We start from the raw sequence: 27,474 nt of genomic DNA, 5'->3' as shown, positions 1-27,474 counted from the left end.
TGATATTTACGCACGTGGCAATGCCAAATATGTATATAAATTATTATTTTTTTTACTTTTTTGGGTGAAATAGGGAAAATGTGACAATTTACATTTTTATTGGGGGAAGGGGTTTTTCAAATTTGTTTCCCTCTTTTTTAATTTTTTTTTAACACTTTATTAGTTCCCATAGGGGACTATTTATAGCACTCATTCAATTACTAATACTATTCAGTGCTATGCATAGGGCATAGCACTGATCATTGTTATCGGTCATCTTCTGCTCTGGTCTGCTCGATCTCAGACCAGAGCAGTAGGCCCGTGGAAGGCAGCGGAGGAAGGTGAGGGGACCTCCGTCTGCCGTTCTGGATGATCGCATCGCCACGACAGAGATGCTGGCCATCCAATCATCCATTTTAGTGACTGCAACGCTGCAGATGCCATGATCTATATTGATCACGGCATCTGAGGGGTTAACGGCGGACATCCACGTGATCGCGGATGTCAGCCATTACCGGCGGGTCCCTGGCAGCTATCTGCAGCTGGTATCTGCTGCGCATGACCCGAGCATTGCTCTGATGCTTGCAGTTATGTATAGGAAGTAAATGTACGTCCTGGTGCGTTAAGTACCACCTCACCAGGATGTACATTTACGTCATGCGTCGTTAAGGGGCTAAATGTGGAGAACCTACCATAATACATAATGGGGACAACCTACCTACCCAATAAGGGAGAGGGACTACCTACACACTGTGTTGGGCACAAAATAGGAGTACTATCAGACTGTGAGCGACGTCATAGGGGCAGCAATGCCATTTTAGCTTTATGGATGGAAAATTTGTTTAGGGTGCAGAAAAAGTGCAGAGTTAAGATGTTTGTCCGGCAGATTCAGCACAGATGATTTGTGTTTGGAAATAGTAGTCATGGTGGTCTGGGCCAGATGGAGAAGAAAAGGGAAAGTAAAACAACTCCAATCAGAGAAGACACCACTTGTGTGTCACTGTTTGTAACTGTGCTGTATTCTCTTATAGGTTTTGTGCTGGTATATACACTTTGAAGGAGATTTATCATTCTTTTCAAACGTATGGCTTTTATTTGACAATTTTTTTTTTACTTACTTTTGCTTACATGCGACCTATTTATCAAATAGTCGCACGACCTTGATAAATAAATCACATGTAAGTAAAACCCGGGAAACCCAAAGCATTTTTTTAAAGCAGAAAAGTTTTCCCTTATGTTAATAGCTGAAGTTCTTTATCTACCCTTTATTACCAGTAGCGTTGCTAGAGAGTGATTGGGAGGGGGGTGTACCACATCGGGTGACACCCTAACTGGCCTGCCTGGCACTAAATAGCTGCACTCCAACTATCCCGCAACAACCCATCCACCCGCCTCATAAAATAAAAAATATGAAAAGCATACTATGCCGCACCATGAATATCTGTACTCTGGAGGCTTTTTTGTTTAATTTTGAGCCCGTATTTTGTGATGTTGGTGGGCGGAGTCTTGCGTCAAGAAGGAAGACAGAGCAGCACCAACAGGCACATAAACAATAGTGAAGCCACAAAAGACAAAAAAACGGCTCGGTACGTTACCCACCCCAAAATGTGCATGAAGCTGTATTACTATGGATGTTTCTTTTTTTAAGGAAACATATTTGTGCCACATATGGGTTATTTACGTAGTCTGTAAAAATTCTTACACAATTACCGTATATACTCGAGTATAAGCCGACCCGAGTATAAGCCGAGACCCCTAATTTCAACCCAAAATTCCAGGAAAAGTTATTGACTCGAGTATAAGCCTAGGGTGGGAAATACATCATCCCCCCCTGTCATCATCCAGACCCGTCATTAACATCCTCATCATCATCACCGCCTGTCATCATCCAGACCCTCATCATCATCATCACCTGTTATCATCCCACACCCCCCTTCATCATCCCCTTGTCATCATCCCCACCCCCCTTCATCATCATCCCACACACCCCCCTTCATCATCCCCACCCCCCTTCATCATCCCCTTGTCATCATCCCCACCCCCTTCATCATCCCCTTGTAATCATCCCACACCCCCCCTTCATCATCCCCTTGTCATCATCCCACACACCCCCTTCATCATCCCACACCCCCCCTTCATCATCCCACACCCCCCCTTCATCATCCTCTTGTCATCATCCGCCCGCAGTGGTCTTCAACCTGCGGACCTCCAGAGGTTTCAAAACTACAACTCCCAGCAAGCCCGGGCAGCCATCGGCTGTCCGGGCTTGCTGGGAGTTGTAGTTTTGAAACCTCCGGAGGTCCGCAGGTTGAAGACCACTGCGCCCTTCGACATCATCCAGCCCCCTCTCGCCCCCCTTTAGTTCAGTACAGTACTCACCTCCGCTCGGCGCTGGTCCGGTCCTGCAGGACTGTCCGGTGAGGAGGTGGTCCGGTGGGATAGTGGTTCCGGGCTGCTATCTTCACTGGGGACGCCTCTTCTCCACGCTTCCGGCCCGGAATAGAGGCGTTGCCTTGACAATGACGCAGAAGTACGTTGGCAATGAACGTACCTCTGCGTCGTTGTCAAGGCAACGTGACTATTCTGGGGCCGGGCCCGAAGCGCTTAGAAGAGGCCTCCCCGGTGAAGATAGCAGCCCGGAACCACTATCCCACCGGACCACCTCCTCTCCGGACAGTCCTGCGGCACCGGACCAGCGCCGAGCGGAGGTGAGTACTGTACAGAACTAAAGGGGGTGAGAGGGGGCTGGATGATGTCGAAGGCCGCAGTGGTCTTCAACCTGCGGACCTCCGGAGGTTTCAAAACTACAACTCCCAGCAAGCCCGGACAGCCGATGGCTGCCCGGGCTTGCTGGTAGTTGTAGTTTTGAAACCTCTGGAGGTCCGCAGGTTGAAGACCACTGCGGGTGGAGAGTTCACTCGAGTATAAGCCGAGGGGGGTGTTTTCAGCACGAAAAATCGTGCTGAAAAACTCGGCTTATACTCGAGTATATACGGTATTTTGTGCCTTATTCTATTTTAACACAACATTAATTTTAGAATTTAGTGGGTACGCCAGCATGTACGTGTCCTAAAATTAACAAGGTGTGCAGGGTGTATTTTTAACCTTAAAATTAGAAGAGTAATTAGTTATATAATTATTTTTTTCTATAATTAACATTAACGTTAATGTAGTAGCTTTGTTTCATGATGCAGAACAAGAACAGTTGTTAAAGTGGGTGTTAATGTTCTTTTCTGCAGACGTATGCGCTTTCTGTAAGCCAGGTTGGACCTGGAATACGTATGCGACTTTTAAATGGAGATGTGACTTTTTTTTCCCATATAAATAGCGACTATCAAATTTGATAAATACATGACCACTGCAAAGTAAAAAAAAAATTACTACGTGAGCAGTTTTCAGAAATGTGCGTTGGAATAAGCAAAAAGTTGCAGCATGTATAGAAAAGTCGCACGTGTGCAAGTTTTACGCCCAAAAAAATCTACTATGGAGCTTGAAAAATCTCCTTCTATATAATCACTGAATGGGGGTAATGTTGATCTTGGTATAGTGATTTTATTCAGTAGCTGTATGATGGTATTACTTACACACTGTTTATTGTCAATGGTAGTATTCTTGGTATGGTGGTATCATATATTGGCAATAGTAGTCTTTGTATTGTGATTAACCATAGTATATATAGTATGTGACTGTGTAGTTGATATAATATTTAAGCATTTGAAATTGTGATGGAGACCTGTATGACTGTGGAATTCTGGGAACTGGAAAATGGGCACCTAGGTGTGGGTAAGATAACTTCAGTTTAAAGTGTATGAACAGAGCATTGGGGTGCTACTAGACACTTAGATAGCAGCAACTTAGCTTCTTAAGGGCACAGCTGGTTTATGCCTTGAAGATTTATAGTGTTGAGCGGCATAGGCCATATTCAAATTCGCGATATTTCGCGAATATATGGACAAATATTCGTCATATATTCGCTAAATTCACATATTCGTAATATTCACGTTTTATTTTTGCATATGCGAAAATTAGCATAAGCGAAAATTAACATAAGCGAAATTTGGCATATACGCAAATTTGCGTATGCGAAAATTAGCATATGCAAAAATTAGCATAAGCGAAAATTCCCCATATGCGAAAATTCGCATATGCTAATTTCCGCATCTGCGAAAATTCGTGCGCCAGTCTCACACAGTAGTATTAGAGCCTTCTTTACACCACACAAGCTGGAAGCAGAGAGGGGTGATCACTGTGATGTGTACTGTGAAAAAAAAAAAAACGAATATTCGTAAGTGCGAATATGCAATATTCTTGAATAAAATTTGCATTGCGAATATTCGCCAGCAACACTATTGAGGAAACAGCCAATATTAAGTTTTTGTGTTTTTTCTCCTCGCCTTTTGAGAGACATAACTCTTATTTTTCCATCCACATCTAAATACCATGTGAAGGCTTGTTTTTTGCGAGACCAGTTGTACTTTGTAATGACACCTTTTACTTTGACATAAAATGTACGAAATATATATTTGTGGAGGGAAATAGAAAAAATGTTTTTACACAGTACACTTTACAGTAAAACTGACCTGTTATCTTTCTTCTGTGGGTCACTGCCATTGCAATTATATCAATATTTACAGTATCTTACATAAGTGAGTATAATCCTCACTTTTTTAAAGTATTTTATTATATCTTTTCATGTGACAACACTGAATAAATGACACTTTACAATGTAAAGTAGTGAGTGCACATCCTATATAACAGTGTTTAAAGGCGTATTCTAGGAATTTTCTTTATTTGACTATGCTATAGAGGCTGTAAAATAAGTGAAGTTTATAATGTAGAGTATGTACCTGTGTTTCATGGATGGTCTCGCAATTCTTATGTGATCTTTGCCCCGAAGATTATTTTTAACATACACAATGAGTGTTGTCTCAAGTTTTCCCAGATTGCATTGCGGCCCGAGACATTACATCACTTGTAAGATGCTTGAAGAAGAGCGCTCTGCTCCTCGCTACATCTGACTTCCGTGGTCTCATTACAGAAAACTTCTATTCTCTTTCTACCCATGGTATGTTACATAGTTCCCTTCTATACTGAGGCATGCCACTTCCTACCACTTCTCATAACACCAGGTGTTTGCCCAGTGGACCAGGCCATCCGCCAGGCCGCCCACTTGTCGTGGACACTAGGCCCCATTCCGTGTGACACCGATGCCAGAATGGAATACCTTTTCTGGGTAATCACATCAGGGCATGGACACAACCACTAAGAGCAGCAGACATGGTGCACGCAGACATGCCACTGATGTCATGAATGCATTCTTGCCCTGACTGCTTCGCAAGAGCAGAGGAACTATTCTATTTTGGTGCCGCCTGCCACACTTCAAGTTACAGCACAGTGCTGCTTGTCTACTATAAACATAGGGGTCTGTGAGGGGGGCACAGGAGTCTGGAGGAGGGGACAGTGGGGTCTGGGGAAGGAGACAGAGGAGTCTGGGAGCATAGGGGTCTTGAGGAGGACAGAGGATCCTGAAGGAGGACAGAGAAATCCGGGGACCAAGGGGTCTTGAGGAGAAGAATAGGGGGGTCTTGGGGGACAAGGGTTGGGAGGAGAATGATAGAGGGGTCTGGGGTGGACAGGGGTCTGGAGGAGGAGGATAGAGGGGTCAGCGGGACATGAGGCTTTTCAGGGGCAAGGGAGTCTGGAGTACATGTACTGGCTTAAACAGGGGGACACGTCTGGCACTGAATGATTTGAGTCCTGGACGGCGTAGTGTGTTACTGGTGGTAGACTTTGTTACTTTGGTCCCAGCTCTCTGCAGGTCATTCACTAGACCCCCCCCCCCCCCCCCCCTATAACGCTGATCCATGCAAAGCTATGGCTTGGCAGGGATCAGTGTAAAAGATCAGTGTGTGCAGTGTTATAGCCCCCTATGGGAGCTATAACAATGCAAAAAAAAAGTGGAAAAAAAAGTTAATAAAGGTTATTTAACCCCTTCCCTAATAAAAGTTTGAATCACCCCCCTTTTCCCATAAAAAAAACTGTGTAAATAAAAATAAACATATGTGGTATCACCGCATGCAGAAATGTCCAAACTATAAAAATATATCATTAATTAAACCGCATGATCAATGGCGTACACGCAAAAAAATTCCAAAGTCCAAAATAGCGTATTTTTGGTCACTTTTTATATCATGAAAAAATTAATAAAAAGCGATCAAAAAGTCTGATCAATACTAAAAAATACAAAAGTCAATACAAAAATGTCCAATCAACACAGCGCAAAAAATGAGCCCTCATACCGGCCCGTATGCAGAAAAATAAAAAAGTTATAGGGGTCAGAAGATGAGAATTTTTTACTTATAAATTTTCCTGCATGTAGTTATGATTTTTTTTAGAAGTACGACAAAATCAAACCTATATAAGTAGGGTATCATTTTAACCGTATGGACCTACAGAATAAAGATAAGGTGTCATTTTTACCAAAAAATGCACTGAGTAGAAACGAAAGCCCCCAAAATTTACAAAATGACATTTTTTCTTCAATTTTGTCGCACAAGGAACTTGTTTTCCGTTTAGCTGTGGATTTTTTGGTAAAATGACTAATGTCACTGCAAAGTAGAATTGGTGGCCAAAAAATAAGCCATCATATGGAATTTTATGTGCAAAATTTAAAGCGTTATGATTTTTAGAAGGTGATGAGGAAAAAATGAAAATGAAAGAGTTATGAAAAAGAGTCCTTAAGGGGTTAAAGAAGAAGTTACAGGTCTGTGAGAGCCAGAAATCTTGCTTGTTTGTAGATGACCAAATACTTATCTTCCACCATAATTTGCAAATAAATTCTTAAAAAATCAGACAATGTGGTTTAATGGATTTTTTTTTCTCATTATGTCTCTCATAGTTGAGGTATACCTATGATGAAAATTACAGGCCTCTCTTATCTTTTTAAGTGGAAGAACCTATACAATTGGTGGCTGACTAAATACTTTTTTGCCCCACTGTAGGGATCTGGAGGAGGACAGAGGAGTCTGGAAAGACATATGGGACTGGGGGAGGAGGACAGAGGGGCCCAATGTGGGACATAGAGGTCTGGAGGAGGATATAGGGGTCTTGGGGGGAAATAGAAGTCTGAAGGAGGAAAACAGTGGTCTGGAGGAGGAGGAGGAGGAGGATAGAGGACATAGGGGTCTGAGGGACACAGAAGGGTATGAAGGAGAAGGAAAAAGGAGTCTGCCAGAAGATATAGGCATCTGGAGACACAGAGGGGTCTAGAGAGAAACAGGGGTCTGGAGGAGGAATTGGACTTCTGGGAGAATACAGTACAGCTAAACTGATAAAAATTTATATGGCAGTTTTATTTTCAGAGTACAGTGTGGCAGGGTTATATTCAGGGAATATGGTGTGCAGCAGTAATATTAATTATTATTAAGTGTCTGCCATGGTTATATTCAGTCGGCAAAGTGTCTGGCAGGGTTATAATAATTATTGTCTTCATATTTATGTTGAGGATCTGCAGACAAAGTATAAAGACCACAGAGAAGACATCACTGATATTATTGTGTATTCTACCAGACTGTCCAATCAGTGCTGTAGTCACTTTCACATTCTGAGTGCTCTGCACTGCAGGAGTACACACGATTTGTGCGACCCTCAGGTATAGTATGTGACTGCACGCTCCCGTCTACAACATACTTAATACCGCCCATGTCTGCAAGTCGCAATCCCAATGCAGTACTACACTGCAGCCTGCTCTATACATCTAAGAATGCAGATGCAGAATTAGTTGGTAGAGAATATATTCTATGTGCTTGGGAGCGCAAGACTATTGGCTCTGTTGACAGATCCTGACACTGGTAACGCATTGCCTTTTTTACACAAAGTCTGGCTCCAGCTTATTTTAAAGCCATTGGCTCTAGCTTGTTTAAGGTAAACGATGGTAGGAAATAAAATTTCTTGGCAAACTCATTTTCCTTCTAATACTATTATTAAAGGGGTTCTCCGCTATAAGGTTATTTTAAGTAAGTACCTGGCAGACAGTAATGGACATGTTTAGGAAGGATCTGCGCTTGTCTTGGGGCTAAATGGCTATGTTGTGAGATTAACATAACACTGTGGCTAGCTTTTTGTGAACTGGTATTTCCTGTTTGACTTTTCTTTTTTTGACTACCAATGCCATAATTCCATTTTCCTGCCTCCCACACATCAGCCACCCCACCCATTGAAACATAAATGAGCTGTATCCATTCAAAAAGACCTGTGGTTTTCAATCAGGGTGCCTACAGCTGTTGCATTAGTTGCAGTTTGATCTCTCTCCCACCAAGTGATCCCTCCACCCATTGAAGCAGACAGGCTCCCTGTCATCAGCTGACTAGTGAGTCAGGTCTTGGCCGCATTGCAAGCTGGGAAAAATCTGAGACAACAGTCATTTTGTATGCTGTTAAAAATAAATATTGGGGTGAAAATTACATAAGAATTGTGAGAAAACCGTCACACACAGGTACAGACACTATATTATAAACTACACTAACTTTACAGCCCCTGTAGCATAGTCAAATAAATTTTTAAAAAATCCTGGAATACCCCTTTAACTAAACAATCACTTGTGCTGATAGAAGTGCTATTGCGTAAAAATAATAGACAATTTACTATTTATTATATGCTCCTATCTCTTAGTAGCCTGATGTATATAATTCTACTTTTTCTACAATAAATAAGTCGGTTTACTAATCAGATTTATTGAATTGTTCTTATAATGTTTTGGAAAGACTCATAGATGTTAAATATAAGAGAGCATCTATAACTCATTTTATTTATTTTATACTGTAATATTGAGTTCACACCTGATAAAAGTTGGATACAACTCAGCATTGACCAAACAAATCATCTCGTAAGAAATTGTAATGCCCATTCTGCTTACACATCCAAGTGCTATCCTGAGCCCAGAGATTTCTATAAAGGAGAAAGACAAGATAGATGTTGCACAATGCTAAATATGCTATAAAAGTTTTGACAATAATTATTCATTCTATTAAGTACAATAGATAGGTAACTTAAATGAGTACTGTAGTGCTTTTTTTTATTATCCCATCGGGCCCGAGCTGCGGCCAGCAATAAGCTGATCGCATTGTGACGTTCCGTGCACAGGAAGCACAAAGAACACTGGGACCAGGCACAGGAAGGTGTTTGTTTTTTTTTTTAACTTTTTGCAGCCTGGGCACAATGGGTTACAAAAAAAAAGCACTACAACCCCTTTAACATAGTTCATTGTTAATTATATATACCGTAGGTGAAATAAGCATTGAACATGTCACCATTTTTCTCACTAAATATATAGGTGATATTGACATGAAATTTTCACCAAATAACCAAAGAAACCAAAACAAATATGCTCAGAAATTAAGTATAATACTAATGGACCCAACAGTGCTCACTGGAACATTCAGAAGTTTAGAAATTTAGATAATTGCAGCGAATAAACAAGATGAATATTATCTTGTCCCTATTAATTTAAAACTACAGTATATTCACTAACACCGAGTACACAAGGAATATAATATTTAAACATAGCTTAACATGTTTAAAATGTTCTAGAAAGTGACAACATTTACATTAATATTTTATTATAATAATGTATTGTTATTATTAATTAGGATTAACACATTTGTCATTCATCAACTCTTTGTGTCAAAAAGTGATGGGCTATCTTCTGCACATGTAATAGGGGATGTGTGGTAACGACTGATGCTTGCAAAGAGCCACATATACAATCCAGCGATAACACATGTGGCATTCCCCACACATTGTTGAGCTATGTAAAGCTACCCCTTGAGAGTGTGGCACTCCTTTTTGCCTCATAGAGGAGTGCCTCAAGTGAAGGACACCCTCTATAATGTCCAAATGCCCTAATAAGGCATTTGGACAGAGGTTGTCTTCATGAGACAACTCCTGTAAATTTGATATAGTAAGGGCCTGTTCACACAAAAAATTTCCACCTGGAATCTTCACATAAAATTTCTGGGTGGAATCCACTTTGTAGCAGCCTTCCATTGCTGTCAGTAGGATTTTGCTGGAAAATCTCCATTGCAGAAATGGTGCTGATTTCTGCAAAAAAAAGAATGAACATGTAAATTCTTTAAAGGGGTACTCCGGTGAAAAAATTTTTTTTTTTTTTTAAATCAACTGGTGCCAGAAAGTTAAACAGATTAGTAAATTATTTCTATTAAAAAATCTTAATCCTTCCTGTTCTTATTAGCGGAAATTCTTTTCTTTTTTAAACACACAACTGTCTGCTGACATCACGAGCACAGTGCTCTCTGTTGACATCTCTGTCCATTTTAGGAACTGCCCAGAACAGCATATGCTTGCTATGGGGATTTCCTTTTACTCTGGCAGTTCCTAAAATGGACAGAGATGTCAGCAGAGAGCACTGTGCTCGTGATATCAACAGACAGCTCTGTATTTCAAACGGAAAAGAATTTCCACTGTAGTATTCAGCAGCTAATAAGTACAGGAAGGATTAAGATTTTTTTAATAGAAGTAATTTACAAATCTGTTTAACTTTCTGGCACCAGTTGATTTAAAAAAAAAAAAAGTTTTTCACCGGAGTACCCCTTTAACCCCTTAACGACGCAGGACGTAAATGTACGTCCTGGTGACGTGGTACTTAATGCACCAGGACGTACATTTATGTCCTGAGCATAACCACGGGCATCGGAGCGATGCCGGCATCATGCGCGGCAGGTCCTGGCTGTGGATCGCAGCCAGGGACCCGCCGGTAATGGCAGACACCCGCGATCCCGCGGATGTCCGCCATTAACCCCTCAGATGCCGTGATCAATACCGATCACGGCATCTGCAGCATCGCGGTCACTGAACAGGATGATCGGATCGCCCGCAGCGCTGCCGCGGCGATCCGATCATCTTGCACGGCAGACGGAGGTCCCCTCACCTGCCTCCGCTGTCTTCTGGGAGTCTTCTGCTCTGATCTGCCTTCCCGCAGACCAGAGCAGAAGATCACCGATAACCCTGATCAGTGCTATGTTCTATACATAGCACTGAACAGGATTAGCAATCGAGTGATTGCTTTAAATAGTCCCCTATGGGGAATATTAAAGTGTAAAAATAAAAGTAAAAAAATAAAGTAAAAAAAATTTGAAAAACCCCCTCCCCCAATAAAAACGTAAATTGTCCAATTTTCACTATTTTACCCCCAAAAAGTGTAAAAAAAATTATTTTATATACATATTTGGTATCACCGCGTGCGTAAATATCCGAACTATTAAAATAAAATGTAACTGATCCCGTACGGTGAACGGCGTGAACGTAAAAAAATAAAGTCCAAAATAGCTGCTTTTTTATAACATTTTATTCCCCAAAAAATTAATAAAAAATGTAATAAAAGTTTTGTATAAGCAACTATGGTATTAATAAAAAGTACAGATCACGGCGCAAAAAATGAGCCCTCATACCACCGCTTATAAAAGTTAAAGGTCTTCAAAATAGGGGGACGTACTAATTTGGTTAAAAAGTTTGCGATTTTTTTTAAGCGCAACAGTAATAGAAAAGTGTATAATCATGGGTATTATTTTAATCATATTGACCCAGAGAATAAAAAACACATGTCATTTTTGACCATAAATTGTACGGCGTGAAAACAAAACCTTCCAAAATTTGCAAAATTGCGGTTTTCTTTTAAATTTCCCCACACAAATAGTATTTTTTTGGTTGCGCCATACATTTTATGATAAAGTGAGTGATGGCATTACAATGGACAACTGGTCGCGCAAAAAACAAGCCCTCATACTAGTCTGTGGATGAAAATATAAAAGAGTTATGATTTTTTGAAGGGGATGAGGAAAAAACGAAAACGTAAAAATAAAATTGTCCTTAAGGTCCAAATGGGCTGCGTCCTTAAGGGGTTAAAGAGTGCCTATGACTAAATAAACATTTCTACACTAACTTAAGCTATGTTCCCTAACTACATCTAACACCTTCCCTGCCCTTAAAAACTTTTTAAAGAGCTTTAAAAAGCTCTGTAACTTACCTATCTTCTTGCAGGAGGATGTGGGCGTGCCCCAGCAGGCTCCGCGTCACTGAAGCCTGCTGGGGGGGGGGGGGGACTGCTTCCTCCCTCACTTGGGGGGGGGGGCATGGCAATAGTACCTGCTTATCCTCAGTGTACGGGGCGCTGCTTGTCCTCACTGCCCGGATGCCTGCTTGTCCTCAGTGAATGGAGCGCCGCTTGTCCTCAGTGTACGGGGCGCCGCTTGTCCTCAGTGTACGGGGCGCCGCTTGTCCTCAGTGTACGGGGTGCCGCTTGTCCTCAGTGTACGGGGCGCCGCTTGTCCTCAGTGTACGGGGCGCCGCTTGTCCTCAATGCCCGGATGCCTGCTTGTCCCCAGTGTTCAGAGTGCCGCTTATCCTCGGTGTTCAGTGCCCTGTATGTGAGCACAGCGCTCCCGCCTGTCTGATTGACAGGCGGGGAGCTGCGCTGAGCTGGTCACGTGCTCAGCCAGCACTGCGATTTCGGACTCACTGCCAGGCCTGCGTGAGTCCGAAATCAATGAAAAGCTTGCGGCTAGGAAGACCCCTAGTGGCCACATTTTCAAAACTAAAAAACACATAAAAGGAAGCATTTTTTAAAATTAAATCTAATTACAAAGTTGTTCTATATACAATCAGCTCTAACATATAAAAAAAAAATTGATGATGGGTACTCTTTAAGGACCCAGGGTTTTTCCGTTTTTGCATTTTCGTTTTTCCTCCTTGCCTTTAAAAAATCATAACTCTTTAAATTTTTCACCTAAAAATCCATATGATGGCTTATTTTTTGCGCCACCAATTCTACTTTGTAATGACTTTAGTCATTTTACCCAACAATCTACGGAGAAATGGGAAAAAAAAATCACTGTGAGACTAAATTGAGAAAAAAATTTGTACATTTTGGGGGCTTCCGTTTCTACGTAGTGCATTTTTCGTAAAAAATGACACCTTATCTTTATTCTGTAGGTCCATATGATTATAATTATACCCTACTTATATAGGTTTGATTTTGTCGTACTTCTGGAAAAAATCATAACTACATGCAGGAAAATGTATACGTTTAAAATTGTCATCTTCTGACCCCTATAACTTTTTTATTTTTCCACGTATGGGGCGGTATGAGGGCTCATTTTTTGCGCAGTGATCTGAAGTTTTTAACGGTACAATTTTGTCATTGATAGGACTTATTGATTTTTTTGTGCGAACGCCATTGACCGTCCTGTTTAATTAACGATATATTTTTATTACAAACTCCAAGGAGAAACAAAAGAGACCGTGGCACTCACCAAAGATGCTTGAGACGACTTTATTCACCGGGTGACACTGCAGGGAGACAAACGGACAGGACAAACAGGGGTGCTTCTGGACAACGGAACCGTTTCGCGTACTTTGACGTTTCAAACGGAAGACCAGTTGAAGCGTCAAAGTACGCGAAACAGTTCCGTTGTCCAGAAGCACCCCTGTTTGTCCTGTCCGTTTGTCTCCCTGCAGTGTCACCCGGGGTATAAAGTCGTCTCAAGCATCGTTGGTGAGTGCCACGGTCTCTTTTGTTTCTCCTTGGAGTTCTTACCTATTGTGCTGTATTGGATCCGTGTTGCACCACTCTAAGCGGACTGTCAGCCGGTGAGGAATCAGCTGCTTGTTAATTTATCCCGGAGGAGTGTCTGCAGTGCCGAGGTTGTCTCTTATGTTGGGATATATTTTTATAATTCGGACATTCCCGCACGCGGCGATACCATATATGTTTATTTTTATTTACACTGTTTTTTTTTTTTTTTTTATGGGAAAAGGGGGGTGATTCAAACTTTTTATAAGGGAAGGGGTTAAATTATCTTTATTCACTTTTTTTTCACTTTTGTTTTTGCAGTGTTATAGCTTCCATAGGGACCTATAACACTGCACACACTGATCTTTTACATTGATCACTGGTTTCTCATCAGAAACCACAGATCGATGATTCTGCCGCTTGACTGCTCATGCCTGGATCTCAGACACTGAGCAGTCATTCGGCGATCGGACAGCGAGGAGGCAGGTAGGGATCCTCCAGCTGTCATGTAAGCTGTTCGGGATGCCGCGATTTCGCCGCAGCGATCCCAAACAACTCCCTGAGCTAACCGGCATGCTTTCACTTTCGACGCGGCGTTCAACTTTGAACGCCGCGTCTAAAGGGTTAATAGCGCGCGGCACCACGATCAACGCCGTGCGCTATTAGCCACGGGTCCCAACCGTTGTTAGAGGCCGGGCCCGACCAGCTATGACGGGGGGCCACGCCGTGGCCCCGCGTTATAGATCGGGAGCGGACTCATGACGTCCATTAAGAGTTTAATACTTGAATTGCCTCTTTTGCATCCACTCCACTAAGTACTGGATCATTTAATGTTATATAGTACAGTATAACTTGTAAGTATCACTAGAGATCTGCTTATTGATTTGTATTTTAAACAGCCAATCATTACCTTCAGGAACAAAAGCAGTAACTAGACATGTCAACCCTGTTATTGTACACGCCACTGCCCATGGGTACCGTCGTCCAATACGATCCACTGTAACAATTATTATTAGGGCTGCAGGAAATTCAACCAAAGCAGAGATAAAAAAGTCGAAGTAAAAGTTACTGCTTGTACTTCCCATGTGCATTATTAGCCCCTGGTAAATAACTGCACAAGAAAACCTGAAGACAAAGATGATTAGAGATTAAACTTCATAACCTTGCAAAGTCAATAAAGGGGGTTCTTCAGGTTTTTTTATACCTAGGTTAGGCTACTTTCACACTGTTGTCTGTCTCTAGCAGTGTGAAGCCCGTTATTTTAGGATCGAGAAAAGCCGGAGAAAAAATAGTGCTTGCACCGTCTTTTTCTCCGGTTTTTCTCTCCAAAAATAACGGCTGCTATTGCATACAATGGGGTCCATCGGGACCCATTATTTGCCAGTATGCTCCGGCAAAATGAAAAAAAAAATATTGAAAGAGGGAGTTTGACAGCCGAATTTGCCGGAGCATACCAGCAGTGTGAAAGGGACCTTAGGCTGTCCTTGATTACTGGCATCTGAACTTTGTGCCTCTTCAGCTCAGTAACACTTAAAAAGTGTTCCTTTATAGTTTTTTCGGTATTGTTTCCACTGGTTTTGGTAAAAATGCCAATCAATATGAGGCTTATATAAGTGGAAACATAGCCTTAAATACAGTAGTCACATAGACAGTATAGCTGAAAAAAGACACACGTCCATCAAGTTCAACCAAATAAAGTGTTATGCTGGTATATACTGTATTGCATTTTGTTGCACTAAGCCCCACAGTGTCTGCGCACCTTGTGGTCCGTGATATAATTGCCAAGCAGGCCATGGTAAACTGGGCAGAATAAATAATAGTAGCCTGGCTGCCAGCTTGGAGGAGGAGGTGCCAACATCAGTTAGGACCCATAAAGAACCTAATGATGATGCAGGTGTGTGCATTTTGGTTCTGAAGTGCTGTGTCACAATAGTGGTAGAAGGGGGTAGAGGTAACTCTATAGGAGGTCAGTGTTTGGTGCCAAACAGAAACTTAGCTCTGTTATATCTGTATGTTAGGCAACTCATACATTAACCCCTTAAGGACGCAGCCTATTTTGACCTTAAAGGGGTACTCCGGTGAAAACCTTTTTTCTTTTAAATCAACTGGTGGCAGAAAGTTAAACATATTTGTAAATTACTTCTATAAAATAATCTTAATCCTTCCTGTATAATTAGCTGCTGAATACAACAGAGGAAATTCTTTTCTTTTTGGAATGCTCTCTGATGACATCACGACCACAGTTCTCTCTGCTGACATTATTATAATAATACCAATGCTTTATTTATTGTTGTCCTTAGTGGGATTTGAACCCAAGTCCCCAGCACTGCAAGGCAGCAGTGCTAACCACTGAGCCACCATGCTGCCCTTAGCATGCATCTGCTATGCATGGTTGCTAAAATGGACAGAGATGTCCGCAGAGAGCACTGTGTTCGTGATGTCATCAGTGTTCCAAAAAGAAAGGAATTTCCTCTGTAGCATTCAGCAGCTAATAAATACTGGAAGGATTAAGATTTTTTAATACAAGTAATTTACAAATATGTTTAACTTTCTGCCACCAGTTGATTTAAAAGAAAAAAGGTTTTCACCAGAGTACCCCTTTAAGGATGCAGACATTTTTTGCAAATCTGACCTCACTTTTAGCATTAATAACTCTGGGATGCTTTAACTTATGAATTTGATTCCGATATTGTTTTTCGTGACATATTCTACTTTATGTTAGTGGTAAATTTTCGTCGATACTCGCATCACTTCTTGGTGAAAAATTCCAAAATGTAATGAAAAATTAAAAAATTTAGCATTTTTCTAACTTTGAAGCTCTCTGCTTGCAAGGAAAGTGGACATTCCAAATAAATGATATATTGATTCACACATACAATATCTCTAGTTTGTGTTTGCATCATTCAGTTGACATGTTTTTACTTTTTAAAGACATTAGAGGGCTTTAAAGTTTAGCAGCAATTTTTCCATTTTTTCATGGAAATTTCTAAATCAGAATTTTTCAGGGACCAGTTCAATTTGAAGTGAATTTAAGGATCTTTATGTTTGAAATACCCCATAATGTACCCCATTATGAAAACTGCACCCCTTAAAGTATTGAAAATGACATTCAGAAAGTTTGTTAACCCTTAAGGTGTTTCATAGGAATACCAGCAAAGTGGAGGAGAAAATTTCATATTCTTGTAGACCCATTTTTTTTTTCATTTTTACAAGGGGTAGAGGAGAAAAGACCCACCAAAAATTGTAACCTAATTTCTCCCGAGTAAGGAAATACCCCATATGTGAATGTAAAGTTCTCTGCTGGCGCACTACAGGGCTCCGAAGGGAAGGAGCGACAATGGGATTTTGGAGAGAGAATTTTGCTGAAATGGTTTTTGGGCGGCATGTTGCATTAAGGAAGCCCCCATGGTGCCAGAAGAGCAAAAAAAAAAAAAAAAAACAACATGGCACGCTTTGTGGAAACGTAAACCCTCAAGGAACATAACAAGGGGTACAGGGAGCCTTTATACCCCACAGGTGTTTGACAAATTTTGGCTAAAGTTGGACATGAAAATTAAAATTGTAATTTTTTTCACTAAAATGCTGGTGTTACCCCAATTTTTTATTTTTACAAGGGGTATTAGGAGGAAAAGCCCCCAAAATTTGTAACCCCATTTCTTCTGAGTATGGAAATACCTCATATGTGGATGTAAAGTGCTCTGCAGGCGCACTTCAAGGCTCAGAAGAGAAGAAGCGCCATTGGCCTTTTGGAGAGAGAATTTGGTTGGAATAGAAGGGGGTCATGTGCGTTTACAAAGCCCCGGTGCTGCCATAACAGAGAACCCCCCTACATGTGACCCCATTTTGGAAACTACACCCCTCACGGAATGTAATAAGGGGTGCAGTGAGCATTCACAACCCACAGGCGTTTGACAGATCTTTGAAACAGTGGGCTGTACAAATAAAAAATTAAATTTTTAATTTTCACGGACTACTGTTCAAAAAATCAGACACCTGTGGGGTGTAAATGATCATTGCATCCCTTATAACATTACATGAGGGGTGTAGTTTCCAAAATGGGGTCACATGTGGCGGTCCACTGTTCTGGCAGCATGGGGGGCTTTGTAAACGCACATGGCCTTCAATTCCAGCCAAATTCTCTTTCCAAAAGCCCAATGGCGCTCCTTCTCTTCTGAGTCCTGTAGTGCACTTTACGTCCACATATGGGGTATTTCCATACTAAGAAGAAATGGTGTTACAAATTTTGGGTGGCTTTTTCTCATATTACCCCTTGTGAAAATGAAAACTTTGGGGTAACACCAGCATTTTAGTGAAAAAAATCAAAACTTCCACTTCCCCAAATTTTAACGAATATTTGTCAAACCCCTGTGGTGTGTTAAGGCTCACTATACTCCTTGTTATGTTCCGTCAGGGGTGTAGTTTCCAAAATGGGATCACATGTTTTTTTTTTTGCATTTATGTCAGAACCGCTGTAACTATCAGCCACCCCTTTGTAAATCACCAATTTAGGCCTCAAATGTACAAGGTGCGCTCTCACTCCTGAGCCCTGTTGTGCGCCCGCAGAGCATTTTACGTCCACATATGGGGCATTTCCGTACTCAGGAGAAATTGCAATACAAATTTGGGGGGGCTTTTTTCCTTTTACCTCTTGTGAAAATTAAAAGTAAGGGGCAACACCAGCATGTTAGTGTAAATTTTTTTATTTTTTTACACTAACATGCTGGTCTAGACCCCAACTTTACCTTTTCATAAAGGGTAAAAGGAGAAAAAGACCCACAAAATTTGTAAGGCAATTTCTCCCGAGTATGAAAATACCTCATATGTGGCCCTAACTGTTGCCTTAAAATACGACAGGGCTCCAAAGTGAGAGAGCGCCATGTGCATTTGAGGCCTAAATTAGGGATTTGCATAGGGATGGACATGGCAGTGTTCTCCAAACAGGGTGCTTCCAGCTGTTGCAAAACTCCCAGCATGCCTGGACAGTCAATGGCTGTGCGGCAATACTGGGAGTTGTTGTTTTGCAACAGCTGGAGGCTCCGTTTTGGAAACAGTTTCCCGCTGGGAGTTTGAACTGTGGCAAAAGTTCCGCTGCAGCTCAAACTCCTAGCAGGAAACTCACTGTAAACCCCTGCCCATGTGAATGTACTCTGTACATTCACATGGGGGGGGGGGGGGGCAGACCTCCAGCTTTTGCAAAACTACAACTTCCAGCATGCCCTTTGGCTCTGCATGCTGGGAGTTGTTGCTAAGCAACAGCAGGAAGCACACAGGCCTCACCTCCTGCTGCCAGATCCTGCCACTGCTCTGGACCCACCGGTAAGGTGACCCCCGCCAATCTCAGATCAATCATGAGTATCGTGAGGTGGCACCAGTGCAACCTTACTCCTGGTGAGCAAGGTTGATAGGTGCAGTCTCTCACAGCACCAATCACCGTTATTTTCCGGGTTACTGGGTCACCAGTGATCCGATTGACCGGGAAAAACCCTAATTCGCTGGTTGGAATTGATCTGCGAATCACGGCCATCACGCCGACAAGGGGGGTCTCAGGACCCACTGGGCAATATGCCGGAAAGGCTGCTGTTAGATAACAGCAGCCATCCCGGTCCGATCACCTTGTTCGGAGACGCGGTGATCAAGGAACGCTGCGTGGTAAATGTATGGCGCTGTGCGCTAAGTACCTCTTGGCAGCGCCGTACATTTACGGTGCTCATCCTTAAGGGGTTAAATTATCAACAATACCATAAATAAAATGATCCTTACCAGATGTACATAAGAATAAATGTGTATTTTCTGATTGTGGGTGTTCTGAAAAGATCTACAAAAGATGGAACTTTCTTATTGTCTGTTTCTTCTTTTTCCATTAGACTCTGTACATAAAATATAGAAAAAAATAAAGATGTATGTAAGAGGATGTTAGGTATATTTTTTTTTTATATAGCTGGTACAGGCTATAACTCTTTTATCTTGGCTGATTCAGGTTGTTCTACTTTTGTCTAGAGTTTTGTCTAGTTCATCAAAACTTCTGACCTAGCCTATCTGTGTTTTACATTTCCCCTGCAGTGGTTGTCTGTAACATAAACAGCTGTTTGACTTCTCAAAAAAAAAAAAAAAGACGTTTTTCTTGAATATTGAACTCAAAAAGAAAAACAGATGGTAATTCCCATTCAGTAAATATTTAATGATGTCTGTGATAGTGTCACGATGCCGGCTGGCAGGTAGTGGATCCTCTGTGCCGGAGAGGGATTGGCGTGGACCGTGCTAGTGGATCGGTTCTAAGTCACTACTGGTTTTCACCAGAGCCCGCCGCAAAGCGGGATGGTCTTGCTGCGGCGGTAGTGACCAGGTCGTATCCACTAGCAACGGCTCACCTCTCTGGCTGCTGAAGATAGGCGCGGTACAAGGGAGTAGACAGAAGCAAGGTCGGACGTAGCAGAAGGTCGGGGCAGGCAGCAAGGATCGTAGTCAGGGGCAACGGCAGGAGGTCTGGAACACAGGCTAGGAACACACAAGGAAACGCTTTCACTGGCACAATGGCAACAAGATCCGGCAAGGGAGTGCAGGGGAAGTGAGGTGATATAGGGAAGTGCACAGGTGAACACACTAATTGGAATCACTGCGCCAATCAGCGGCGCAGTGGCCCTTTAAATCGCAAAGACCCGGCGCGCGCGCGCCCTAGGGAGCGGGGCCGCGCGCGCCGGGACAGGACCGAGGGAGAGCGAGTCAGGTACGGGAGCCGGGGTGCGCATCGCGAGCGGGCGCTACCCGCATCGCGAATCGCATCCCGGCTGGAAGCGGAATCGCAGCGCCCCGGGTCAGTGGAACTGACCGGAGCGCTGCAGTGGGGAGAGTGTAGCGAGCGCTCCGGGGAGGAGCGTGGACCCGGAGCGCTCGGCGTAACAGTACCCCCCCCTTGGGTCTCCCCCTCTTCTTAGAGCCTGAGAACCTGAGGAGCAGACTTTTGTCTAGGATGTTGTCCTCAGGTTCCCAGGATCTCTCTTCTGGACCACAACCCTCCCAATCCACTAAAAAAAAGGTTTTCCCTCTGACCTTTTTAGATGCTAGGATCTCTTTGACGGAGAAGATGTCCGAGGAGCCGGAAACAGGAGTGGGAGGAACAGATTTAGGAGAGAAACGGTTGATGATGAGTGGTTTAAGAAGAGAAACGTGAAAGGCATTAGGGATACGAAGAGAAGGAGGAAGAAGAAGTTTGTAAGAGACAGGATTAATCTGAGACAAAATTTTGAAAGGACCAAGATAGCGTGGTCCCAACTTGTAGCTAGGGACACGGAAGCGGACATATTTAGCGGAGAGCCATACCTTGTCTCCAGGGGAAAAAATGGGAGGAGCTCTTCTTTTCTTATCCGCGAACCTCTTCATGCGTGATGAAGCCTGTAAGAGAGAATTTTGGGTCTCTCTCCATATGATGGAAAGGTCACGAGAAATTTCATCCACAGCGGGCAGACCAGAGGGCAAGGGGGTAGGGAGGGGGGGAAGAGGGTGACGGCCGTACACCACGAAAAATGGGGATTTGGAGGAAGATTCAGAGACTCTGAAGTTATACGAGAATTCGGCCCATGGAAGGAGATCTGCCCAGTCATCCTGGCGGGAGGAAACAAAATGTCGTAAATAATCACCCAAGACCTGGTTAATTCTTTCTACTTGTCCATTGGATTGGGGATGATATGCAGAAGAAAAATTTAATTTAATCTTGAGTTGTTTACAGAGAGCCCTCCAGAATTTAGACACGAATTGGACGCCTCTATCCGAGACGATCTGCGTAGGCAACCCGTGAAGACGAAAAATGTGTACAAAAAATTGTTTAGCCAACTGAGGCGCTGAAGGAAGACCAGGAAGAGGGATGAAATGTGCCATTTTGGAGAATCGATCAACGACCACCCAAATAACAGTGTTGCCACGGGAAGGGGGTAAATCAGTAATAAAATCCATACCAATCAGAGACCAAGGCTGTTCGGGGACAGGCAGGGGATGAAGAAAACCAGCGGGCTTCTGGCGAGGAGTCTTATCCCGGGCACAGATAGTGCAGGCTCGCACAAAGTCCACAACATCCGTCTCCAGAGTCGGCCACCAATAGAAGCGGGAGATGAGTTGCACAGATTTCTTGATGCCCACATGACCTGCGAGATGGGAGGAGTGACCCCATTTGAGGATTCCGAGGCGTTGGCGTGGAGAAACAAAGGTCTTTCCTGGAGGAGTTTGCCTGATGGAGGCTGGAGAAGTGGAGATCAGGCAGTCAGGAGGAATGATGTGTTGCGGAGAGAGTTCAACTTCCGAGGCATCCGAGGAACGAGAGAGAGCATCGGCCCTAATGTTCTTATCGGCAGGCCGAAAGTGAATTTCAAAATTAAATCGGGCAAAGAACAGAGACCACCGGGCCTGGCGAGGATTCAGCCGTTGGGCAGACTGGAGGTAGGAGAGGTTCTTGTGATCGGTGTAAATAATAACTGGAAATCTTGATCCCTCCAGCAGATGCCTCCATTCCTCAAGTGCTAATTTGATGGCTAGAAGCTCTCGATCCCCGATGGAGTAGTTCCTCTCCGCCGGAGAGAAGGTCCTAGAAAAAAAACCACAAGTGACAGCATGCCCGGAAGAATTTTTTTGTAGAAGAACAGCTCCAGCTCCCACTGAGGAGGCATCAACCTCCAATAGGAAGGGTTTGGAAGGGTCAGGTCTGGAGAGCACGGGAGCCGAAGAAAAGGCAGACTTGAGTCTTTTAAAGGCGTCTTCCGCTTGAGGAGGCCAAGATTTGGGATCGGCATTTTTTTTGGTTAAAGCCACGATAGGAGCCACAACGGTAGAAAAATGTGGAATAAATTGCCTGTAATAATTGGCGAACCCCAAAAAGCGTTGGATAGCACGGAGTCCGGAGGGGCGTGGCCAATCTAAGACGGCAGAGAGTTTGTCTGGATCCATTTGTAGTCCCTGGCCAGAGACCAAGTATCCTAGAAAAGGAAGAGATTGGCATTCAAACAGACATTTCTCAATTTTGGCATAGAGTTGATTGTCACGAAGTCTCTGAAGAACCATACGGACATGCTGGCGGTGTTCTTCTAGATTGGCAGAAAAAATTAGGATATCGTCCAGATATACCACAACACAGGAGTATAAAAGATCACGAAAAATTTCATTAACAAAGTCTTGGAAGACAGCAGGGGCGTTGCACAGGCCAAAGGGCATGACCAGATACTCAAAGTGTCCATCTCTGGTGTTAAATGCCGTTTTCCACTCATCCCCCTCTCTGATGCGGATGAGGTTATAAGCACCTCTTAAGTCCAGTTTAGTAAAGATGTGGGCACCTTGGAGGCGATCAAAGAGTTCAGAGATGAGGGGTAGGGGGTAGCGGTTCTTAACCGTGATTTTATTAAGACCGCGGTAGTCAATGCAAGGACGTAGGGAGCCATCTTTTTTGGACACAAAGAAAAATCCGGCTCCGGCAGGAGAGGAGGATTTACGGATAAAGCCCTTTTTTAAATTTTCCTGGACGTATTCAGACATGGCAAGAGTCTCTGGGGCAGAGAGAGGATAAATTCTGCCCCGGGGTGGAGTAGTGCCAGGGAGGAGGTCGATAGGACAATCATAAGGCCTGTGAGGAGGTAGAGTCTCAGCTTGTTTTTTGCAGAAAACATCCGCAAAGTCCATATAGGCCTTAGGGAGACCGGTTACTGGAGGAACCACAGAGTCACGGCAAGGGTTACTGGGAACCGGTTTTAGACAGTCCTTGGAACAAGAGGGCCCCCAACTCTTGATCTCCCCAGTGGACCAATCCAGGGTTGGGGAATGAAGTTGAAGCCAGGGAAGTCCAAGGAGAATTTCAGAAGTGCAATTGGGGAGGACCAAAAGTTCAATCCTCTCGTGATGAGGTCCGATGCTCATTAGAAGGGGCTCCGTGCGGAAACGTATGGTACAGTCCAATCTTTCATTGTTTACACAATTGATGTAAAGGGGTCTGGCGAGACTGGTTACTGGGATGTTGAACCTGTTGACGAGAGAGGCCAAAATAAAATTTCCTGCAGATCCAGAGTCCAAGAAGGCCATAGTAGAGAAGGAGAAGGCAGAGGCAGACATCCGCACAGGCACAGTAAGACGTGGAGAAGCAGAGTAGACATCAAGGACTGTCTCACCTTTGTGCGGAGTCAGCGTACGTCTTTCCAGGCGGGGAGGACGGATAGGACAATCCCTCAGGAAGTGTTCGGTACTAGCACAGTACAGGCAGAGGTTCTCCATGCGGCGTCGTGTCCTCTCTTGAGGTGTCAGGCGAGACCGGTCGACCTGCATAGCCTCCACGGCGGGAGGCACAGAAACGGATTGCAGGGGACCAGAGGAGAGAGGAGCCGAGGAGAAGAAACGCCTCGTGCGAACAGAGTCCATATCTTGGCGGAGCTCCTGACGCCTTTCGGAAAAACGCATGTCAATGCGAGTGGCTAGGTGAATGAGTTCATGTAGATTAGCAGGGATTTCTCGTGCGGCCAGAACATCTTTAATGTTGCTGGATAGGCCTTTTTTAAAGGTCGCGCAGAGGGCCTCATTATTCCAGGATAATTCTGAAGCAAGAGTACGGAATTGTACGGCATACTCGCCAACGGAAGAATTACCCTGGACCAGGTTCAACAGGGCAGTCTCAGCAGAAGAGGCTCGGGCAGGTTCCTCAAAGACACTTCGGATTTCCGAGAAGAAGGAGTGTACAGAGGCAGTGACAGGATCATTGCGGTCCCAGAGCGGTGTGGCCCAAGACAGGGCTTTTCCAGACAGAAGGCTGACTACGAAAGCCACCTTAGACCTTTCAGTGGGAAACTGGTCCGACATCATCTCCAGATGCAGGGAACATTGGGAAAGAAAGCCACGGCAAAACTTAGAGTCCCCATGAAATTTATCCGGCAAGGATAGGCGTAGACCAGGAGCGGCCACTCGCTGCGGAGGAGGTGCAGGAGCTGGCGGAGGAGATGACTGCTGAAGCTGTGGTAGTAACTGCTGTAGCATAACGGTCAGTTGAGACAGCTGTTGGCCTTGTTGCGCTATCTGTTGTGACTGCTGGGCGACCACCGTGGTGAGGTCAGCGACAACTGGCAGAGGAACTTCAGCGGGATCCATGGCCGGATCTACTGTCACGATGCCGGCTGGCAGGTAGTGGATCCTCTGTGCCGGAGAGGGATTGGCGTGGACCGTGCTAGTGGATCGGTTCTAAGTCACTACTGGTTTTCACCAGAGCCCGCCGCAAAGCGGGATGGTCTTGCTGCGGCGGTAGTGACCAGGTCGTATCCACTAGCAACGGCTCACCTCTCTGGCTGCTGAAGATAGGCGCGGTACAAGGGAGTAGACAGAAGCAAGGTCGGACGTAGCAGAAGGTCGGGGCAGGCAGCAAGGATCGTAGTCAGGGGCAACGGCAGGAGGTCTGGAACACAGGCTAGGAACACACAAGGAAACGCTTTCACTGGCACAATGGCAACAAGATCCGGCAAGGGAGTGCAGGGGAAGTGAGGTGATATAGGGAAGTGCACAGGTGAACACACTAATTGGAATCACTGCGCCAATCAGCGGCGCAGTGGCCCTTTAAATCGCAAAGACCCGGCGCGCGCGCGCCCTAGGGAGCGGGGCCGCGCGCGCCGGGACAGGACCGAGGGAGAGCGAGTCAGGTACGGGAGCCGGGGTGCGCATCGCGAGCGGGCGCTACCCGCATCGCGAATCGCATCCCGGCTGGAAGCGGAATCGCAGCGCCCCGGGTCAGTGGAACTGACCGGAGCGCTGCAGTGGGGAGAGTGTAGCGAGCGCTCCGGGGAGGAGCGGGGACCCGGAGCGCTCGGCGTAACAGATAGGATCCTGGGTGTTGTCCTCATGGTAGGTAGCGCACGCTCTTTGCTGTTTAATAAGCAGGTGTGATGGTAGGTATGCGGTGCAATAGTAAATCCAATTGGTCACACTGTGGGTAGTCAGTGGTGATTCCAGTAACTAGCTGGACGCGTTTCAAGACCTTGTATGATATACAAGCTGATGAAGAAAAGACTACCCATAGTGTGACCAATTGGATTTACTATTGCACCGCATACCTACCATCATGCCTGCTTATTAACCCCTTAAGGATCCAGGGTTTTTTCCGTTTTTGCATTTTCGTTTTTTCCTCCTTACTTTTAAAAAATCATAACAGTTTTGCACCTAAAAATCCATATGATGGCTTATTTTTGCACCACCAATTCTACTTTGTAATGACGTCAGTCATTTTACCCAAAAATCTACAGCGAAACGGAAAAAAAATCATTGTGAGACAAAATTGAAAAAAACACACCATTTTGTAAGTTTTGGGGGCTTCCGTTTCTACACAGTACATTTTTCAGTAAAAATGACACCTTCTCTTTATTCTGTAGGTCCATACAATTAAAATGATACTCTACTTATATAGGTTTGATTTTATCGTACTTTTGAAAAAAAAAATCATAACTACATGCAGGGAAATTTACACGTTTAAAATTGTCATCTTCTGACCCCTATAACTTTTTTTATTTTTCTGCGTATGGGGCGGTATGATGGCTAATTTTTTGCGCCATGATCTGAAGTTTTTAGCTGTACAATTTTTGCATTGATAGGACTTATTGATTTATTCATTTTTTCATGATATAAAAAGTGACCAAAAATACCGTATTTTTCGCCCTATAGGACGCACCGGCGTATAAGACGCACCCAATTTTTAGGGACAAAATCTAAAAAAATAAAGATTTTTAACCCAATAGTGGTCTTCAACCTGCGGACCTCCAGATGTTGCAAAACTACAACTCCCAGCATGCCCGGACAGCCGTTGGCTGTCCGGGCATGCTGGGAGTTGTAGTTTTGCAACATCTGGAGGTCCGCAGATTGAAGACCACTGCAGGAGGAGGTAATACTCACGTGTCCCCGCCGCTCCGGACCCGTCACCGCTGCCCTGGATGTCGCTCCATCGCTGTTGCCGTGTCCCCGTCGCTCCGGAACGTCTCTGCTGCCGGCCGGGTATCCTCGCTCTCCGTCGCCGCCATCACGTCGTTACGCACGCCGACGCACGTACGCGACGACGTGATGACGAGGAAGGAGAGCGCCGGCCTTACAGGGGATCCCTGAACGGAGAAGACACCGAGGAGGTAGGTAAGGTCCCTCCCGGTGTCCTGTAAGCACTAACCCGGCTATTCAGCCGGGCTGTTCGAGACCGCCGCGGTGAAATCGCGGCGGTCCCGAACAGCCCGACCAAACAGCCGGGTTAGTGTCACTTTCCCTTCAGACGCGGCGGTCAGCTTTGATCGCCGCGTCTGAAGGGTTAATACAGGGCATCACCGCGATCGGTGATGTCCTGTATTAGCCGCGGGTCCCGGCCGTTGATGGCTGCAGGGACCGCCGCGATAGGGGTGTATTCGCCGTATAAGACGCACCGACTTTTTCCCCCCAGTTTTGGGGAAGAAAAAGTGCGTCTTATACGGCGAAAAATACGGTACACTATTTTGGACTTTGGAATTTTTTTGTGCATACGCCATTGACCGTGCAGTTTAATTAATGATATATTTTTTATAATTCAGATTTTTTTTTTAACTCCTTAAGGACCAAGCCCATTTTAACCTTAACCTCTTAAGGACCGGAGGTTTTTCCGTTTTTGCATTTTCGTTTTTTGCTCCTTGCCTTTAAAAAATCATAACTCTTTCAAATTTACACCTAAAAATCCATATGATGGCTTATTTTTTGCGCCACCAATTCTACTTTGTAATGACGTCAGTCATTTTGCCCAAAAATCTATGGTGAAGCGGGAAAAAAAATCATTGTGCGACAAAATTGAAAAAAAAACGCTGTTTTGTAACTTTTGGGGGCTTCCGTTTCTACGTAGTACATTTTTCGGTAAAAATGACACCTGATATGTATTCTGTAGGTCCATACGATTAAAATGA

The 27,474-nt window shown here is 44.1% G+C and overlaps 1 protein-coding gene across 1 annotated transcript in view; it reads right to left on the bottom strand.

Annotated features, from left to right (window-relative positions):
* The window catches only part of SLC22A2 (solute carrier family 22 member 2), a 130,046-nt gene that overhangs the window by 17,837 nt on the left and 84,735 nt on the right, over positions 1–27,474 (bottom strand). Inside the window, exons 6-8 of the mRNA XM_056567240.1 lie at positions 19,325–19,431; positions 14,475–14,689; positions 8,817–8,925 (exon numbers count right to left, since the gene is read on the bottom strand). Of these exons, the coding sequence (XP_056423215.1) occupies positions 8,817–8,925; positions 14,475–14,689; positions 19,325–19,431 (431 nt within the window). The remainder of the gene's footprint in view (positions 1–8,816; positions 8,926–14,474; positions 14,690–19,324; positions 19,432–27,474) is intronic.

Source organism: Hyla sarda, chromosome 3 (assembly GCF_029499605.1).
Source record: "Hyla sarda isolate aHylSar1 chromosome 3, aHylSar1.hap1, whole genome shotgun sequence".
Classification (NCBI taxonomy): domain Eukaryota; kingdom Metazoa; phylum Chordata; class Amphibia; order Anura; family Hylidae; genus Hyla; species Hyla sarda.
Note: the sequence above shows the minus strand (reverse complement) of the source record. Positions and strands in the feature narration are given on the sequence as shown.